The sequence below is a fragment of the Lepidochelys kempii genome, chromosome 23, assembly GCF_965140285.1.
Source record: "Lepidochelys kempii isolate rLepKem1 chromosome 23, rLepKem1.hap1, whole genome shotgun sequence".
Taxonomy (NCBI): domain Eukaryota; kingdom Metazoa; phylum Chordata; order Testudines; family Cheloniidae; genus Lepidochelys; species Lepidochelys kempii.
In genome coordinates, this window is record NC_136402.1 from 14,112,044 (window position 1) to 14,131,715 (window position 19,672).

Genomic DNA, 19,672 nt, shown 5'->3' on the forward strand with positions numbered 1-19,672 from the left:
CCTCCTGCCTAGCCAATGCCCTGGAACACCCCCCTGCCACCCCCCACAGATACCCCATGGGTGCCTTAGAAGAATCTCACTTTATTATTAATTCATTTGAGCAAGTTCTGCGTACACTGGGGGAGAGGGACACAAATGGAGGGGGGGGAGAGGCAGAAATCAGATGGGGGACCCCTCCCCAGAGCAGGGGGTCAGGCTTAAGGATTAGCCCCCCATTCTGACCCCCTCCCACACACAACCACAGAAAAGAATCTGACATTGCTGGGGGTTGGCAAACTGGGGGGGGGGGGAGGACAGTCCCCACCCCCATGCAGTTGATTGGTGAAGGGTGGGGGGCACAACTGGGAGAATTCATACACAGGTTGTGATTGAGGGGGGAGCACGGGGGGCATTGGGGGACTCTCTGCTCCAGTAGGGGTTGAGTGGGGGGGGGGGAGGGAGAGCTAGGTTCACGACATCACAGCCACTCACGCAAGTGAAGCCCCCTGCCCCCCCCCAGGGCAGCGGGAGGGGGGGATCATGCTGCTTGGGGGGGGCGGGGGAGATCAGGGATTACAACCACATGGCCAGAAGGGGGCACTGTCAATGCTGCACATCTTATGTGGGGCGGGGAGAGGATGTGTAGCTCAGACCTGTGCCCCCCAGCAGGCCAGCAGCAGAGGCCTGGCTGGGTCCAGTCCTGGGTTTAAATCCCAGTGCTGGCTGGGCTGACCCTGCTCCATGACACTGAGGGGGGGGGATTAAGGCAGCCCCCCTACCCCACCCTGACAGCAAGTCCCTGGGCAGGGGCGGGGGAGAGGGGTCCAGTGGCCCTGCCCAGGTGACTGCAGAGGAGACTTTGGGCATAGGGGCGGTCATGGCGGCCATCGCTGCCCCACCCCGGCAGCAGGGCCCCTCATGTCCTGGGGGTCGTCTCTGGAGCTGCCTTTGGAGGTCACTGCTCTGGGCCCCTGGGGTCCCGTCAGGGTGGGGGGGGGGGTCAGGAAGCAGAGCCTGGGGCAGGTGAGGATGGATCCCACCCCTGGGATCTGGAGCAGACACGGTCACAGGCTAAGGGGCGTGGGGGGAATGCGCCATTAGCCCCTGGGGCAGGAAGGTGCGCCCTGGAGGAGGTGAGATGTCCAGGGGGGCAGTAGTGTGATAGATGGGGGGGGGGGGGCAGCTATAACTTAAAGGGGCAGCAGCACCCCCACTTCCAGGAGAGGGGGCAGGGCTTGGAGGCAGAGCTGAGGGTGAGGTGTGGCCTCAATGGGGGTGGAGCTATGCAGGGGGAGGGGTTTAACACTGCCCCCCTGCCCCCACTTATGAATTCTCAGGTAAGTGGTGGGGGGTACTGCCCATGAAGGGGAGAATCTGACACCACACCCAGTGGACCCTCCCATTTGACCCCCCCGCCCCCCCGGCATAGGCTGCCCCAGGGCTCCCTCCCCCGGCAGCCTCTCGGGGGCTCCCCTCTCCTACCCCCCACCCCCGGGCCGGCCCCCTTATAGCAGGAAGGGATTTGTGTTGCCCATGGACTGGGCAGAGGCGCTGGTGGGTACGATGGGCTGGGGGGGCATCATGGGGGGCATGGCCATGGGGGACAGGCCGGGGGGCTGGACCCCGACCATGGGGGAGACAGAGGCCAGGGGCACGACCGGCCCAAGGGGGGTGACTGAGACCATGGGGGGGGCGAAGGGGGCAGCGGGGGGGCCCAGCCCCATGACGGGGCTGACGCGGAGCTGGTTGAGGGGCAGTGAGGCGGGCTGCGCCGGCTGGAATGGGTTGGTGGCCGAGGCGCCGGCGGCTGCTCCCGGTGCCGACACCAGGGGCGCAGGCGCTGTCCCTAGAAGGGAGGGAGGGAGAGTGAGAGACCAGCCACACAGCTGGGAGAGAACCCAGGAGTCCTGGCTCCCAACCCCCTCCCCACAACCGCTAGGCCCCACTCCCCTCCCAGAGCCGGCAGAGAACCCAGGGGTCCTGGCTCCCAGGCCCCCTGCTCTAACCACTAGGTCCCACCCCACTCCCAGAGCCAAGGAAAGAACCCAGGCATCCTGCCTCCCAGCCCCCCTCCCCTCCAAGAGGCAGGGATAGAACCCAGGCAACCTGGCTTTCACCCCCCAACCCCTCCATCACTAGACCCCACTCCCTTCTCCTCCCAGAGCAGAAGAAGCCAGGCGTCCGGCCGGGCGCTCACCTGTGGCCAGGAAGGGGTTGGAGGTCTTGGTGCTGGGGGGCGCATGGGGTTTGCTGAGCAGCGAGTCCAGATCCACCAGGGCGGCGTTGGGACCCAGGAAGGACTCGGGGGTCTTACGGGTGGGTTTGGAGGCCTCGGCCAGCGAGCCCCCGACAGCCGCCATGTCGAAGGTGCTGGGGCTCCGGGTGCCGGCCGAGCGTGACACCGGCACCTCCCCGGCCAGCAGGTCCAGCTCCCCTGGGGGGCAGAGACAGAGAGGGGGCTGAGACACCCACCCAGGCCCCCTGGCAGGCAGAGCGCTGTGGGGCTGGGAGGGGCGTCCTCGCCGTAAGCCCAGTAGCTGGGAAAAATACTGACTGGTCCCGGCCCTAGGACAGACCCGGCGGGACCCACTGCAGACACCCTCCTGGTCTGGCAGCGACCCACTGATAACCCCATAACCCGCCCTCAGGACAACAAGGGGTTAAACCCACCCCCCTTCCCCACATCCCCCAAGCACCAGCTCCCATCTGGCCCCAGGGCGGGGACTGGCTGGCTCAGGGGGGCGGGGAATGGGGCCCGGGGGCCTCTCCCCTCTAGGGGGTGCCGGCTCCCATCAGGGAGGATGTATTCAGTACCCACCCACCCCCCAATTTCCCAGCAGCCCTGACACACATGCAGGGGAGGGAAGGCCATGCGGGGGGGGAGGCAGCCGGGGTCCCCCCGACCCACCTGTGCTGCTCCCTGACTTGGGAAGCGCCGGGCGTAGGCTGTCGAAATCCGAGAACTCGTCCGGCTCGAAGGCGCCACCAGCTGGGGTGGGGGGAGGAAAGTGAATTATGGGGAGCAAGGGAGAGTCCCTGCCCCAACCGAGCCCCATACCCATCCCAGAGCAGGGGAGAGAACCCAGGCATCCTGGCTCCCAGCCCCCCCGCTCTAACCACTAGGCCCCACTCCCCTCCCAGAGGCAGGGAGAGAGCCGTGGCCGACCCACCTGCGGTGCCGTTGATGCTGCCTTTCGAGGGCGACCCTCCCCAGCGGTCAGGGAAGGTCTGCGCGGGGGCCCAGGGGTCGGCCGCGGGTTTCCCCTGGGGGGCTGCAGCTGGGCCCGACGACCACGGGTCACTGGCAGGGGGCGCTCCACTCACTGCAACGCCCCCAGCTGGAGGAGAGAAAAGCAGTTAGCAGCCAAGGCCAGTGGCTCCTGTATCCTCCCTGCTGCCCCCCATACACCCACAATGCACTGCAGGCTGTGGGGCAGGGTGTCAGCAGGGGGTACTCTCCCTAGCAGGCAGTGCTGTCCCCGATGCCCCACGGTGGCGCTAGGGAGCACTGGGGGCGCTCGGCGGGGGCACTCTCCCCAGCAGGCAGGGTTGTTTCACCACCTCTGCTCCAGGACTGGCATTGACAATCCCTAGGGACGGGCAAAGGAGGTGTCTTGGCCTGGGGGTCACCATGTCCCCGCTGTGGGGCCCTTGGGGCTGATCGGAGCCAGAGGGCTGTTTCCCCAGCACCATGGCCCCGTGGGGAGAGTCAGGATCCAGCCGACCCGGGTTCTGTTTCCTTCCCTGCCACAGCCTCCCTCTGTGCCTCAGTTTCCCCATCAGGGACACAGATACCACCCTGCTGTGGCAAGAGCTTTGATAGCTCCCCTCATCCCTCCTGCCCCATTGATTTCAGTGGGGGATACAGATTTGCCCCCCTTGCACAGGGATGGGGCCACCCAACTCCCCCACCCCCGCGTGCTGGGACCCAGCAGGAGCTGGGGTCTCCAGTCTGACGTGGATGCTGGGGGGATCGAGCATTTTTAGTGACAAAGGCAGGAGGGGGCTGGAGGGGCTGGTGCCCAGGGACCGGAGTGACAGGCACGACGCGGAGACATACCAGGGAGTGGGGAGGGGCCCGTCCCCTCCGGGTTCCAGGGGTCGGAGCTGGCGACAGCCGGGGGGCCCCCCCAGGGGTCTCCCGGGGCCGTGACGGAGGCAGATGCCCCCCATGGGTCACCAGTGGAAGCCACGCCTCCAGGGGTCCCTCCCCAGGGGTCCGGGGCAGGCGGCCCCGTGGGAGCAGGCACAGAGGCACCCCAGGGGTCAGTGGGGGCAGGGGGACCCCAGGGGTCCCCGGCGACAGGGGGGGCTGGCGCGGTGAAGACATCAGCCAGGTCCATCAGCGACGACTGCGGGAGAGAAACGTGGTGAGACATGGGGCAGCCGGTCACCCCAGATATATCCCAAGTCTGCCCCTAAATCTGGGCCCCCACTAGACCGGGCCCCCACTAGACCCTGCCCCCTGCCACAGATCCCGCCCCCAAGCCAGACCCCAACCAACTAGACAAGGGGGGGGCAAACTTTTTGGCCCGAGGGCCACATCTGGGTAGGTAAATTGTATGGCAGGTCATGAATGATCACGAAATTGGGGGTTGGGGTGCGGGAGGGGGTGAGGGCTCCGGGGTGGGGCTGGGGATGAGGCATTGGGGATGCAGGAGGGTACTCCAGGCTGGGACCAAGGGGTTCAGAAGGGGGTTCAGGACTGGGGCATGGGAGGGGTTCAGGGGTGCAGGCTCTGGGCGGCGCTTACCTCAAGCAGCTCCCGGAAGCAGCAGCACATCCTCTCTCTGGCTCCTATGCAGAGGCGCGGCCAAGCGGCTCTGCGCCCTGCCCCATCCACAGGCGCTGCCCCTGCAGCTCCCATTGGCCATGGTTCCCGGTGTTTGGGGCAGGGGCACCATGCAGAGCCCCTTGGATGCCCCTGCATGTAGGAGCTGGAGGGGGGACATGTGGCTGCTTCTGGGACCCAAGCAGAGCCCTGGCACATGTGGAGCGGGCAAGCCCCCAATCCCGCTCCCCAGCGAGAGCCGGATTAAAACATCCAAAGGGCCGGATGCAGGCCCCGGGTCGTAGTTTGCCCACATGTGAGCTAGACATCACCCCAGGCTCTGCCCCTGAATCTAGGCCCCCTGCTAGACTCCACCCCCTGCAAGAGGCTCCACCCCCAAGTCAGAGCCCCCTGCTAAACCCCACCCCATCTCCACGTCCAACTCAGACCCCCCAACCTGAGCTAGACCCCACCCCAGCCAGCTAAACCATGCCCCCTGCCCCTGGCTCCACCCCCACATCAGCCCCTCCCCCCCAGCTAGCCCCAGAGGGAGGGGTTACCTCCTCGCCCTTGGCTGGCACCGCCTCCTTCTTGCTCTCCTCGATGGCCATCTGGAGGCGCAGGTCGTCCCCACGCCGGATCCGCTCCTCCTGGGGGGAGGCAAGGGAAATGGGGGACATCAGCGGGGAGGGGCGGCCCAGCCCCGATCGGGGGCGGGGGAGGGGAGCTGGAGTACTCACCTACGGCTGGCCCGGCAGTGTTCCCAGCCAGGGCTCCCTATAGCCAGGGAGGTCGCTGCCTGCCCCCAGCCTGACTCCTATCCCATAATTCCCTGGCAACGCAGAGCAGGCTGTGGCATCGCTACTGACTGGCATCTACAGTGTTAACAGATCCAGCCCCGCCCAGAGCTGGGGACTGAACCCAGGAGTCCTGGCTCCCAGCCCCCTCAGACCCCACTCCCCTCCCAGAGTGGAGGACAGAACCCAGGCATCCTGGCTCTGCATGGCTGTGCCAGCAGAGGCTGCTACCAGCGCGGTGGGTTTCGCTCGTGGTGGGTTGCTTACGCCGCATCCCCGTCGGGGCCGTCGCTGGTCCAGGACCCCGGTCCAAGGAACGGCATGAGAAGAGCCAGCAGCAGGACTGTGCCAAGCAAATTGGGGAATTTGACCCCAAGCTCCCACAATTCCCAGCCGGTGCCGGGATCCCACCACCCGCTATGGAAATGGACCGGAGGGCAGTGCAGGGTCGTTTACCCGCGGAGCACCCCGTGTGTGCCAGGGCAGGGGGAGCCGGCAAAGGCAGCCTGTCCTCTAACGCCTGGCACAAACGCAACCGGTCAAACCGCCCAGTGCAGACACCGTCCAGGGCAACGCCGCTTTGGGAGGGGATTTGCGGGGGGGGGGAGGCATAGCTCAGTGGTTTGAGCATTAGCCTGCTAATCCCAAGGTTGTGAGTTCAATCCTTGAGGGGGCCATTTAAGGATCTGGGGCAAAAATTGGGGATTGGTCCTGCTTTGAGCAGGGGGTTGGACTAGACACCTCCTGAGGTCCCTTCCGACCCTGATATTCTATGATTCGCTGGCTCAGCCAGGCCGGCAACTCCCCTAGCCTCCAGGGAGTGACACCCCTGCTAGGCAGCTCTCAGACCAGGGGACCGTGTTTTGCTCTGCTGGCCAAAAGACTGCGGGTAGAAACTCCACCAGGTGGGTTTGCCAGCACGGCTGTGAGCCAAGGCTTGAGCTCTGCTGGGAAAAGGGCAGCTGGGCCAGGGGGACTGGTGTCCACAACCAACGGCAAAGCCCGATCCACCCCCTAGGGAACAGCCACAGCGCAGGGCGCACCAGGCACGCTCCGATCTGCATGCTATGCCACCCGCCCATGCCCCTACTCCACCCACTGCAGGCTCCCTGCCCTGCCATCCTCTGGGGGCTAGAGAGGGGATGGAGTTTAGTGGATCCTTGGGGGGGGGTCCTCGATTCTCTCCCCTCAGCTGCAGTCGGGGACATGGCTCCCACCCCCAGTCAGTGCCCTACAGAGACTATAAAAACAGCCCCCCCATTGAGGTCTGGACTCCTGAGCCTGCAGCAGCCCCTCCCCCCAAAACAGACACCCTCCCCAATCTGGTGCAGCCCCCATCCACCCAGGCATGGCCCCCGCAGCTCCCCTCAATTTTGCAGCTGTGCCCCATGCCCCCAGAAACCAGGTACAAACCCCCTACCCTCTGTGCTAGCTGCAGCTCCCGCTCCCCTCCCCACCCCCAACTTCAGGCATACGACTTTAAACATGGAGCCCAGACAAGATCCCCCCATGTCCCGCCAGGCTCCCCCATATCAGGACTGGCCCCCGCCCCGCCCCAAATCAGGGATCCCGAGGTGGCAATTAACCAGAGCGAAAGCTGGGTGGTGGAGGAAGGACAGACAGAGATTAGCGCTGGGTGTGAATCAGAGCGAGGATTAATGGGGGGGGCTGTTAGAGCACAGCGGCCGCAGAGAGACCCAAACGACCCAGAGAAACCCAGCCAGAACCTTTCAGAACCTTCCGCTGCCTCCGTTGGGGGGGGGGGGGGAGATGACAGGATCTGGGTGCGACCAGGGGGGTCCTGACATCATGCCTCAGAATTAAAGAAGGTGCAGAGAAGTGATGAGGGGCCCTGGGGGAGCCAAAGCGGCCCCCCCAGAGAGGCCAGAGATCGGGGACGTTTCAATCTGGATGGGAGGGTGGGGGTCGAATTTGGGAGAAGGGGCTGGGTGGGCCAATTGGGCAACACTGCCCGGCAGGCCAGCCAGCACCCAGGGATCATGAGATAGAGGGGGATCAGGGGCCCAGAGCCAGGGAGAGAACCCAGGAGTTCTGGCTCCCAGCCCCCCTGCTCTGTCCACTAGACCCCACTCCCCTCCCAGAGCTGGGGACAGAACCAAAGCTTGAAGCTCAAATTGCTCCATCCACCACTAAAATTCAGCTAGCTGCAGGTTGAGGTGAGGCAGCTATTTAAGGGCTGTTTGGGACAGGAAGTGATGGGGGAACTGGTGGAGAGCGTGTGGATTTAGAGAGGCAAAAGGGGATGATCCAAGCTGGGATTGGGCCCAGCCACCAGGGTTCATGCCCCTGACAGCGGAAAGCTGGGGAGCTCACCTGCTAAGCACTTCCAAGTGCATGCGAGGGGGGCACACAACCAGGAGACCACCCAACAGCACCCAGGAGGTGCTACAGAGCAAGAGTGAAATTGACCCTGGCACCCAGTGTGAGTAAAACTGACCAGGAGCAAAGCTGACCGGCCAAGTAGAGGGACTGAAACTGACCAGGAGCAAAATTGATCCAGGTACCCAGAGGAACTGAAACTGACCAGGAGAAAATCTGACTAGAAAGTTCACCCCCCTTTTAAAAGCATCTTTTCCCTGGAGGAGAGAAAAGCCCTTCGAGGCCATGGCGAGCAGTGAGTGGAGTTAGCGCTGATCTAGTCGGGGGTGGGGGTTAGTGCAGTGGGGGAGGGGGAAGGCCGGCCCACGCTCCCATCAGGGGGAGGGTGTTAGATCCTCCGGGGTCGGCTCTAACCTTGTCGTGCTCCTCTTTGCTCAAGCTAAGAGCGAGCTGGAGCTGCAGGTCCTCTTCGGCGACGGCGACGGGGGGCTGGCGGGGGCGGAGAGAGCAGAGAATGAAGGCGCAGCAGGGCACACACCCACACCGGGGGGGGGGAGGAGGCTTGGTCCATGGATAGGAAAGCAGACAGGACCGGGTGGGCCTGTGACTCCCCAAAGTCTCCCTGGGGAGCTAGATGCACAAACAAGGGGGCAAACGCAGGGGAGGTGAGAAAGAAAGGGCAGATGATGCCGGGGGGCAGTGGATGGGAGAGGGAGCGCAGGGGCAAAGGAGGGGGGCAGCAGACAGGGAAGGGGCATGGGGGGGCCCATGATGCCCGTCCCAGGCAGAGGACGGGGCGCAGGTGGCCCGCGAAGTCGGGCCCACGCAGGCTGGGCAGTGGGTGGGGGGCAGAGGACGGGGGCGCAGGCAGACAGGGCAGTGGAAGTGCAGGAAAGGGATGGCTGGTTCTATTCTTGTCTAAGCAGACAAGTTGTGGCCTGTTCCAGGGGAGCAAATAGTCTGGTAAGGGAAGGGGGAGCAGGCTGAGCTGGGATGAATGAGGGGGGGCTGTACAGGACCCCGGCTGCTGCAGAGAGGATAAGGGGGCCGACCTTCTCCATCTATAGCCCCTGCTGTGGGGGTGAACGCAGATCTGAACAGGCCCTGGTTCTTTGCCCCACAGCATTGTGGAGGTTTACTGGAGAGCCTGGGGACTGTAACCCCACTGTGTGCGGACGTCCCCCTGCCCTCCCGAGACCTGTGTACCCTAAAACAGCCCAGGATCTCAGACAACCCAGGCCAAAAAGACACCCCCAAACTGAGATGCTATGAACCCCGCCCCCCCCACCAGCCAGCTTTCCCTGGCTCCCACCCCACTGTACCTGCCCTCCCCTGCCCCAACATCTGCGCAGGGGAAGGACCAGAATTCAGCCCCACTGATACGCTGAGCAAACAAGCTTGCTCCTCTGAGGGGGACAGAGAATGGGGCATGGGGCCTTTTCCCTCTAGGGGGTGCCAGCCACGATCTGGCCCCAGGACAGGGACTGGCTGGCTCAGGGGGACAAGAAATGGGGCACAGGGGCTCTCCCCACTAGGAGGTGCCAGACCCGCTCCGGTAGCATTGAACCAATCCCTGCCTTCACTGAGACGAGCTGGGCCGGTCCCAGCCTGGCACCCAGTGTCAGAGGCAGCCTGGCCACAATCGGGGGCTAACGGGCACCCCCCAGGATGGCAGCAGGGAGGCTAAGGGCAGGACGCCACCCTGGGAGCGGACGCTGGCCCCGGCCCGATCACAGCTGGCCCCGGCCCGACCAACTCCCCAAGAGCCGCCACGGGGGCCCCATCTCAACCAGCGTCTCAGGACCCATCTCCCAGCCCCAGCCGTGCCAACCCTCCTCCCCCCTGCGCCCCGCAGCCGTCGCTCCAGATTTACCTTGCTCCTTACCTGCTCCGCTTCTTCCTTGCTCATGGCCAGCGCCAGCTGCAGCTGCAGCTCCTCCTCGCCGCTGCTCTGCGGCCAGGCCTGCTCTGCCTCTGCCGGGGCACTAGCGGCGGAGGCTGAGGAGGCTGTGGGGGAGAAAGGGTTAAACTGTCAGCCAAGGGCCCAAAGCAACAGGCAATGTGGCCCCTCTGGTGCGGGGGCTGGGTACAGGGGGACCCCTCGCCCAGCGCTGGGACGTGGCCCCTCTGGGGTGGCAGCTGGGTACAGGGGGACCCCTCGCCCAGTGCTGGGATGTGGCCCCTCTGGTGCGGGGGCTGGGTACAGGGGGACCCCTCGCCCGGCGCTGGGACGTGGCCCCTCTGGTGCGGGGGCTGGGTACAGGGGGATCCCTCGCCCGGCGCTGGGACGTGGCCCCTCTGAGGTGGGGCGCAGGAGCTGGGTATATGGGGACCCGGCCCAGGGAGGGAGGAGGAGGCCGGAGGGCATTTTAAGGGGCACCATGAAAACCAGCCTTGGGATTTTATTTTTATTCTCAGAGAGGAGCACGGATGCCCCCAGCACTGCCCCAGGGCATTGGGTCCAGCCCTGCCGGCCAGGGGAGAGCACCCCCTTTTGATCTCCCTGCAGCACGGAGGCCCTGGCGAGCCTCTCTGCACAGGCTCCAAGGAGTTTGTGACACCGTGGGGCTGGGGTAGGGCCGTGGGGCCCAGGGAGCAGATGGCCCGGCCTGTCTGGTAAACAAACAGCCAAGAGACCAGCTGGTGTCAGCCAAATAACCCACTGACAAGCAACGGTCCAGTGGGCAGGAAGGGGACACTGGGTCAGGTGTACAATCCCCCTTGCCCCCCCACGAATCCCACCCCCCTCAGAACCCCCTCCCTCCCATCCCCCCACACGCAGACCCCCACCTCCTGTCCTCCCACCCACTCCAATCAATAGGCCCCCCAACCACCACTATTATTCCAATCCCCTCCTCCCCACACACACTTCACCAACTTCCCCCAGACTGTAGATTGGGCTTGAGGGGCACTAGGAAAGCAGGGGGAGACCAGGGCTGGGCTGGCAGGGGGCTGAGAGTCGGGAGTGAGGGGCTTGACTCCAAATAAATGTTATTGTTATTGGCACCATGGACCACGTGGGAGCAGGGTGGAGAGTGAGTTGTGTGTGGGGGGGTGTACGTGTGGAGGGGGAGTGCGGAGGGGCCTGGGTTGCGTGGGGGGGGGGCACGGGGTGTGTGCGCCTATATAGGGTGTGGAGGGTGCAGGGTGTTTGTGGGGGGTGCAGGATGTTTGGGGGGGGTGTAGGTGGGGAGTGGGGCACGTGCAAAGGGGGGGCTGTGGGGCTAAGCACCCACTATCTCACCCACAAACCCAGCTCACACTTCAGCTTGGCCCTCAGCCCCTGCCAGGGCTGGCTCCAGACCCCAGTGCCACCCCTCAGCCCCACCCCCAACCAGTGCTGGGGCAGGTCGCCACGGTGCCAAGGGACAGGCGGGCTCCCCTCCCCCACAGACACTGTGGCACCAGCTGTCAGCCCTGGTTAGCCGCCCTGCTGAACGGGACGCTCTCCCTCACGTGAAGCCTGCATCCCTCGGGGAGAGGTGCCCATGTCTGCCCCAATGAGCTGACTGCCCCCCAGCCCAGTGAACTGACCGGGGGAGGGAGGACTGAGAGACAGGGAGGGAGCAGCTCTGCTGAGGGGGGCACAGAGCCATGTACCCCACAGAGGGAGGATGAGCGCAGAGGAGCCAACCCGGGGAAGGGGATGGGGATCCGTGGCTGTAGGGCTGGGTGGGGGAAGGGGTATTGAGCACCAGGAGCCATCCGGGCAGGCAGAATGGTGTTACTGTCTCTTTAAGGGCTGGCCGTTCCCGCCCTTATCAGCACTGGTTGGCAGGGGGCACGAAGGTCGATTGCTGGCAGCTCCGTCCTGATAAGAGCCCGTGGGGCAGGGCCAGGGCGGGATCATCAAGCAAGGGACTGGGGGAAGGGACACGTGTTTTCACCCCTTCGCTGCTACCCACTGCAGGCTGGGTGAGCCCAGGGCAGGGCTGGCAGGGGGCTGCGGGGTCGGGGGGGGGGTCGGGAGCGGCTTACTCAGCAGCTGTGTTGGCTGGGAGGGGTGCCATGTGGGAAGCAGGGGGCGGAGCCAGCAGGGGTGAAAGGTCACACATTGGCAGATGCCAGGTGGGCAGAGGACTGGCACAGCCTCTGACTGGCTCCAGACCCTGCCCGTCTGCACCCTACATATCCCACCCCCCGTCAGGGTGGGTCACAGCTCCATCTCCTCCAGTTGGGGCAGGATTAGCCCCCCGCTGCCCCGGACAACCTGAACTGCAGGCTCCGAGCGCCCCTGGGGTCAACCCTGTGGGCAGCGGAGGGGGCAGAGCTGGGGGGTTCAGAATTCACTGTCATCAACAGCCACCAGGCAGGGAACCCGGATCTGCCTGGGCCAGGGGAGGGCAGAGGGGGCCCTACATATGGCCCCCCCAAACCGTACAGCGGGCACCTGTGCCCCACAGCCGTCACCCAATGCCCACAAGCCCCACAGCTGTCACCCCCCCCCGGGCCACCGCCCAAGCCCCACGGCCATCACCCCCTCCTGAACCTGACCCAACCCCCCAAACCTCAGAGCCACCCCGAGTCCCACAGCCTTCACCTGCCCCACAAGAGTCACCAGCCCCCCTGAACCTCAGAGCCCCCCCCAGCCCCACAGCTGTCATTCGCCCCCCCGCCCACGAGTCACCAGCCACCCCGAGCCTCAGAGATGTCCCCTGAGCCCCCGAACCTCAGAGCTGAAGGACGAGTGGGGCCCTGGGGCAAGCAGGGCCTTGTTTAGGACAGGAAGTGAGGGAGGACCCCAGCTCCACCCAGGCTGGGATCTGAATGAGGTCCTGGGGGAAAAGGCAGGGGAGAGAGCAGGGACCGCCCACCAGCCCTGGCTCACCCGTGGAGGTCTGCGCCAGCTTCTCCTTGGTCTTGAGGGCGTGGGCCCGCTCCTCCTTGAGCCGCTCGTCGTCCCGGAGCAGGGCCACCAGCTGCTTGGCCTTCTCCCGCACGTTGACACCCTGGTCCTTGCCGTCGCGGTCAACGTACTGGAAATCCTTCAGCGTCTGGATGGCGTAGATGTTCTCCTTGCACTGCTGGGCCACGCGCTCCGAGCCCGTCTTGATGAGGTACTCCATCAGCGTCATGGCCTGGGGGGCAGGGCCCAGACACACCAGCCTCAGCCACGCAGCCCACGCACTGCCCCCTGGGCCCTGCCACACAGGGCCCCTCTGCCCGCCTCCACCCAGCCCTCCCTTTCAACCGCAGCCCCGCAAATACCCCTTCCCCTTTCCCATACAGCTCTTGCATGGCCCACCCAAACACCCCACAGCCCACCTGCCTACCCACCCACAGAGCCACTCCTCATACTCCACCCCTTCCCAGGCATAGGGCAGGCAGGAGGGGAGCAGGGTCCAGTGGTTGGGCAGGGGCTGGGAGCCAGGACTCCTGGGTTCTATCCCCGTCTCTGGGAGTGGGGTCTAGTGGTTAGAGCAGGGGGGCTCAGTTCTATCCCCAGCTCTGGGAGGGGAGTGGGAGCTAGTGGTTAGAGCAGGGGGGTGGGGGTGGGGAGCCAGGACTCCTGGGATCTCTCCCCAGCTCTGGGGGTGGGGGCCAAGGGTTAGAGCAGGGGGCTGGGAGCCAGGGCCCTGGGGGCAGCACCTTGTAGACGTGGCGCCAGTTCTTGCCGTGGTCGTTGAGCCGTTTCCAGATCATGCTCATGATCTCAGAGAAGGCCACCACGTTGTAGGTGAGGTCGGCAATCTCCGACATAAGCGAGCTGGACGGGCCCCAGGGATCATTGGACGTGGCCTCCCGCACCTTGATCTCCGCCTCCGAGTAGTTGTGGACGATGTTTTTCATCTGGCGCCGCAGCGATGAGGTTGACATGGTGGGGGTGGGACGCGGGGGCAGCCCGGCAGTGGGGCGGCTCCTGATACCAGTTCTGGGGGGCGTGAAAGCTCCCTGTGTCTGTGCAATGGGGGGGGAGGGGGCCGATCCCAGTCCGGGGAGGGGGCAGGAAAACCCCCTGGGTCTGTGCAGTGGGGGGCCCCAGATCCCAGTCCTGGGGGGCGGGGGGGTGTGGAGAGCAGGAAAGCCCCCTGGGTCCGTGCAATAGGGTGGAGCTGGCACCAGTGGGTGACAGGAAGGTGGTCAGGCTGCTATCTGTGCCCGGGACGGCACGGGTGATCCAGGCATGAGCCGCATCTGCAACACAGAGAGAGCGAGATCAGTGATTCAACACATCCAGAGGAGGGCCTGAGGCCGGCATGAGATGCAGCAAGGGGGGCTGGGAGCCAGGACTCCTGGGTTCTCTCCCCAGCTCTGAGAGGGGTATGGAGTCTAGTAGTTAGAGCAGAGGAGCTTGACACCAGGACTCCTGGGTTCTGTTCCTGGCTCTGGGAGAGGTGTGGTGGCTGGTGGTTAGAGCAGGGGGGCTGGGAGCCAGAATCCTGACATTCCCCCTGTGGGGGCATGCCCCCCAGGCTCCATCGGTTCCTCTTCGCAGGGAGCATGTATGGGGGGAGGGCTAGCGGGAGGGCAGCGCTAACCGGACTAAACAGCACGGCATGGGGGAAAGCGCTGGCCGGGGAGGGGAGGGAACAGACTCAGGAGAGAACATGCCCAGCCCCCCGATGGGAGATGACCCCCCCGCCCCCCCAGACAGCAGGAAGAGCCAGCTGCCAACCTCCAGCACCCGCAGTGGAGGGGTGCCAAGCGCAGTGGGAATTCAGCCCCTTTGGGGACAGGCAATGGACCCCCATTTAAAGGCCCCGAGAAAGAAAGGGACACAGTGGCACCATGCTGCAGGACTCCACCCTCCAGTCATGCTGTCCCCAACGTCAGCCACATCACAGCCTGGGGCATAAGAACATAACATAAGAACAGTCGGACCAAAGGTCCATCCAGCACAGTGTCCTGTCTTCTGACAGTAGCCAGTGCCAGGTGCCCCAGAGGGAATGAACAAAAAAGGGAATCATCAAGTGATCCATCCCCTGTCACCCATTCCCAGCTTCTGGCAAAAGGGGTCACCAGTTAACCAGCCCCCCGCCTCCCACCCCAGAGGGGCCGTGTCACAGCCTGGGGCAGGAGATGCCCAGATAACCAGCCCCACCCCAGAAGGGCCATGTTCCAGCACCAGGCAAGGTGTCGCCTTATAACCAGCCCCAGCCCCACCCCAGAGGGGCCACGTCTTTATGCCAGGAAAGGGGTCCCCAGATACCCAGCCGCATCTCCATGCCCTGCAGAGTGCATGGGGACCGTGGCCGCAGCACCGAGCAGTGTGTGGCTCGGTGCAGAAGGAAGGAAATCTCCGGGCGTCCTGGCGCCATGACTCACGGCTCAGAAATGCAGAAGGCCTCACTTCCTTCCCCTCTGGCTGCTTCCAGCTGGGACAAGGGCACCCGAGGGGCTGTAGGCCACCAGGGGAAGGAATTCAGGTGACCCCCCTTCTCACCATCAGAGCCAGCACAATGACCCAGCGGCGCTCCTGGGACTGAGCTGAGGGGCCAATGAACCAGGAGATCCCTCCCCATGTTCCTGTGCAGCACCCTTACCCCACTGCCCCACCGCAGCCTGAAGCAGGGCAGCTCTCTGGGCTGGGGGCTGCAGCCACTGATGCACCTGTCTGCATTGAGAGGATTCCCAGGATCTATCCCTGGCCTGTCTCCCGGCCCCCGCACCCTTGCTCTAACCACTAGACCCCACTCTCCTCCCAGAGTCAGGGAGGGAATCCAGGAGTCCTGGCTCCCTGCTCTAACCACTAGACTACACAGCAAGATGCGTAAGGCAAGTAAAAGGCGGAGTGCTGAAGGTTGAACAGACAGGCAAGCACATCCCTGTGGCAGCTGAAGGGACAGGGTAGGCGGGGGGCAGTTCAAAGGACAGGAGCTCCCCATTTTAAGGTGATCCCAAGTGACATGCCAGGCCCTCCCTTACCAAGCCCCACAGGATTCAGTTCAGAAAATGCCCGCGCATCCCATTTCTAGAGTTTGTTGTTTACATTCTGGTAGTGACTTGAGGCCCTAATGAAGATTGGGGCCCCATCATGATCAGCGCTGCCCAGACACAGAGTCACCGAGATTGGGTCTCCATCGTGCAGAGCACTGCCCAGACATAAAATCACCGAGATTGGGTCCCCGTTCTGCTGGGCACTGTCCAGACACAGAGTAAGCGAGAGCACCCCAGGTCTCCTATCCACTGGACCTCCCCAGCCTGAAAGCCCCTGTAATCACACACTGGAGGTGGGGCTTGTCTTAGCTCTTCCCCTAGCTCTTCCCTGACCTGTGCACCACCATGCGAATCCCAGGGGTCTCCGGTGCCCTGGTGGATCCAACCCCCACCCAGCCCTGGGGAGCGGGAACCCCGCCTTTTGCCCATCCAGGGTGCATACAGAGAGACCCAGGAGCAGAACAGGCTCTGGTCAGTTTCATGGCAGCTGTGAAATTGACTGGGGTGGCAGGCGCAAGGAGGGCTGATACAGGCTGTGGGGAAGCAGGGGAGACCTTCGCACTAGCCAGCGTGGCTGCTCACATCAGACCCTCGCTAGCCAGAGGGCCACAGGCCAGATGGGCGCCCCAGAGCTGCACCCGAGGGAACTCCCAGCACCAGCCGGCAGGGCAAGTGCTGCGGCGACCAGGTGCCTGCTCAGATTTAAGGCCCTGACGTCGGGTGTGTGGCTAGTTTAGAAGCCACCCCCCTCCCGGTTCTTCCATGACCCCTACAGAGGCAGCGACTGCCCCTGTCTCATTGCGACAGGGGCAAGTACCTTGTGCCCCAGACACGGCGTGTTGGGAGCAACAGAGACAGATGGAAAGGAGACAGCAACAGATGACGACACGCTCGCCGGGATATGTACAGCCATGTCCCGATCCCCTCTGTACCCCGCCAGCTGCCCCCGGCCCCTAGGTGGCTGCAGCCAGGAGATTGCTCTCTGGATGGGGTGGGAGCAGATGGGTACGCGCCAGCACAAAGGCACTTCCAGGATGCACGCAGGGCGCAGGGATGCAATAAATCATCCAGGCCTTATCACGGGACAGCTGCCCCCCCACCATGCCAGCGGCACAGATCGGGGCCACAAACACACACACCCCTACCCTGGGCTGTCAGTCGAGAGCCAGGCGAGGAGGATCTGCACAGAGCACGGACAGGGAACCACCTGAGGTACAGCGCTGGGCGGGGGGATTAGAACCACTCCCTATGCCGGTCAACACCATTGGCCAGCGGGCCCTCCACCTGCCCAGGGCACCCCCAGGCCATCCCCACTTCTCCTTCCCCAGGGTGCCCCCGGGGCCAGCCCCACTGCCTCCCAGCACTGTCTCTCCACAGCACCCTGCAGGCCAATCCCTCCCGACTTCTGAGCCTTCCCTCGCCGGGGCCCCCCGGACCAGCTGCCCCCAGTCACACTGCAGGCCTGGAGCTGGTCTGAGCGAGTGACTCCTCCCACCCCCCAAGGGGGTTGCAGTGTCCCAGCAAGATGCCCTTGCACCCCAATCTGCGCACAAGACCGCCTTTTCTGGATTACCCTCATGGCCTCCTCCTTCCCACTTTGCAGCCCTCCCACACCCTGCAAAGCTGGTGGGGGCGCGAGAGCCTGCCCCTCGGCAACTCCTGGGGCCCGGATCCCCCAACGTCAGGTAGCATCAGCCTCTTCCCTGCCCTCAGCAGGCTGCCCCCCTGTCCTGAGCCAAAGGCACCGTCCCTACCTCCCCTCCTAACCTGGCCCTCCTGTGAACTCTGGCCAGCACTGTGCGCGCTGCGCGATGGGCCCATCAAAGGGGCGACAGGCACCAGGAACCTAGCTTGCAGCGCTGGCTCAGAGGGCAGGCTCCCTCCTCCTGCTCTCCCCTGCCTGAAAAAAGCAATCAGAGCACAGGGGCACCCTGTCCGCATCCCTGATTGCTGGCAGGGGGCAGTGCTCAGACCCAGAGCCTTCCATGGGAGGATCCCGAAGCACCTGGCCAACATGCGGGGGGGTGGGGAGCCTTCTATCACAGGTGGGGAAACTGAGGCAAAAAAGAGTAGTGACTTTCCTTTAAATTCACAGCAACAAAGCCAAGAGTCGATCCCAGGAGTCTGGACTCCCAGCCCCGCCCGCTCTAACCACTAGACCCCACTCCCCTCCCAGAGCCAGGCACAGAACCCAGGAGTCCTGGCTCCCAGCCCCCCTGCTCTAACCGTTAGACCCCGCTCCCAGGAGAGCTGCCAGCAATGCCGGAGACTAGACGCACCCTGCAGGCTTCACCCCGTCGAGAACTCACCTCACGTCTCCCGTCGGGGGGTGGGGTGGAAGCCTCTCAGGTCACCCGGACTCCTGGGTCCGCTCCAAGCCAGTCTGCCCTGGGGTGGGGAGGCTGGCGTCCCCTCCTGGCACCTCTCCCCGTTGCCGGGGCCTGGGGCCGGCCTGAGCTTCTGTGGGCACCGCCTGTCGGGATTCAGGCCCCAGCGGGCGTCCGAGCCGGGCGGGCGGCGGAGCCCCCTGTGTCCCCCTGGAGGTGTCGAGCCCCCCCACTGCCCTGGGTGGGGGTCTCAGGGGCAGGGAGGGGGGCTCTCACCCACCTACCCACCCCCCCCTTACTACCTCCGATCCGTCCCCTACAGCTGGGCTGAGCGAGGGCGCGGGGGGGGCATGTCCGGGGCCCCTACGCCGGGTGGGGGGAGAGGAAGGTGCCCCCCTGCCCCTGTGTTGGGGGGGCCCCTGGGGGCTGCTTCGCTCTCAGTGGTGGGATTCCCCTTCCCTGTGGGTCCCTAAGGCCTGGGCAGGGGAGGGGGGGCTCTGAGGTCGGGAGGGGGGGCTGGGCCCCTCCCTAAGGGGGTCCCTGGGGGGTGGGGAGTTCTGGGCCAGTGGGGGGGGTCTCTGGCCCCGCCCCGCCGGGGGTCCCCGCTGGCTAGCGCGTGCGGAGCGGGGGCGCTCTAGCCTGTTTCTATGGGCCCCGGAGGCTCCGCGTCCCCGCTCGGCGCTGGGCTGCGGCGGCAGGACCCTGCGCACCGGAAGCGGAAGCCGCCGCCCGCCCGGCCCCGCTTCCGCCCTCCGCCGCGCCGGGCTTCCGCCCTCGCCGTGGCGTCACTTCCGGCCGCTCCCATGGAGACGGGCCCTGGCGGGCGGAGCGGGGAAGCCGGCCGAGCAGAGAGACGGGGGGGGGAGGCCGGAGAGGCAGCGACCCAGTGGCCCGCCCCAGTGACCCCTTGACCTGCCCCGATGACCCGCCCATGCCCAGCGTGGTGACCCCTTGACTCCACCCGCTGACCCCCCAGGCCCAGTACCTTGACCCAGTGCAATGGCCCCTTGACCCCGTGCGATGACCTGCCACGATGACCCTTGGACCCCGCCTGGTGACCCCTTTCACCCCACATGAGGACACCCTGGAGCGCACATCGTGACCCACTGAGACGTCCCCTTGAGCTGCCGCGACGGCCGCCTTGCCCCAGTACAAGGAGGCCTTGCCATGGCAGAGACTCCAAGGCCAGAGGGCCCATTGTGATCTTCTCGTTTGACCTCCGGTCTAGCACAGGCCAGAGACCTCCCTCCAAATAATTCCTAGAGCAGGTCTTTTAGGAAAACATCTAATCTGGATTTAAAAATTCTCAGTGATGAAGAATCGACCATGAGCCTTGGCAATTTGTGACAATGGTTAATTACTGTTAAAAATGTATGCCTCGTTTCCAATCTGAATTGGCCTAGCTTTAATTTCCAGACGTTGGATGGATCGTGTTAGACCTTTCTCTGCTAGATTGAAGAGCCCACTGTAAAATATTTATTCTCCATGTAGATACTAGTCACCCCTTAACCTTCTCTTTGTTAAGCTAGATTGAGCTCCTTGAGTCTATCACTATTAGGCAGGTTTTCTAATCCTTTAAT

The 19,672-nt window shown here is 64.5% G+C and overlaps 1 protein-coding gene across 4 annotated transcripts; it reads right to left on the reverse strand.

The window, feature by feature from the left end:
- Positions 1-61: 61 nt before the first annotated feature.
- On the reverse strand, positions 62-18,847 carry EPN1 (epsin 1). 4 transcript variants are annotated; one of them, XM_073322015.2, is made up of 11 exons: positions 18,075-18,847; positions 13,477-14,022; positions 12,716-12,965; positions 9,773-9,894; positions 8,302-8,376; positions 5,311-5,400; positions 4,040-4,331; positions 3,150-3,317; positions 2,888-2,968; positions 2,177-2,413; positions 62-1,825 (listed from the first exon to the last, which is right to left on the reverse strand). In XM_073322015.2, exons 2-11 carry the CDS (start codon positions 13,702-13,704, stop codon positions 1,485-1,487), a joined length of 1,884 nt encoding a protein of 627 aa, XP_073178116.1. In that variant the 5' UTR covers positions 13,705-14,022; positions 18,075-18,847; the 3' UTR covers positions 62-1,484. The 4 variants fall into 4 exon arrangements, with proteins under 4 accessions (XP_073178116.1, XP_073178115.1, XP_073178118.1 ...); XM_073322014.2 differs by having other exon boundaries at positions 9,761-9,894; XM_073322017.2 differs by lacking the exon at positions 8,302-8,376.
- Positions 18,848-19,672: the final 825 nt, after the last annotated feature.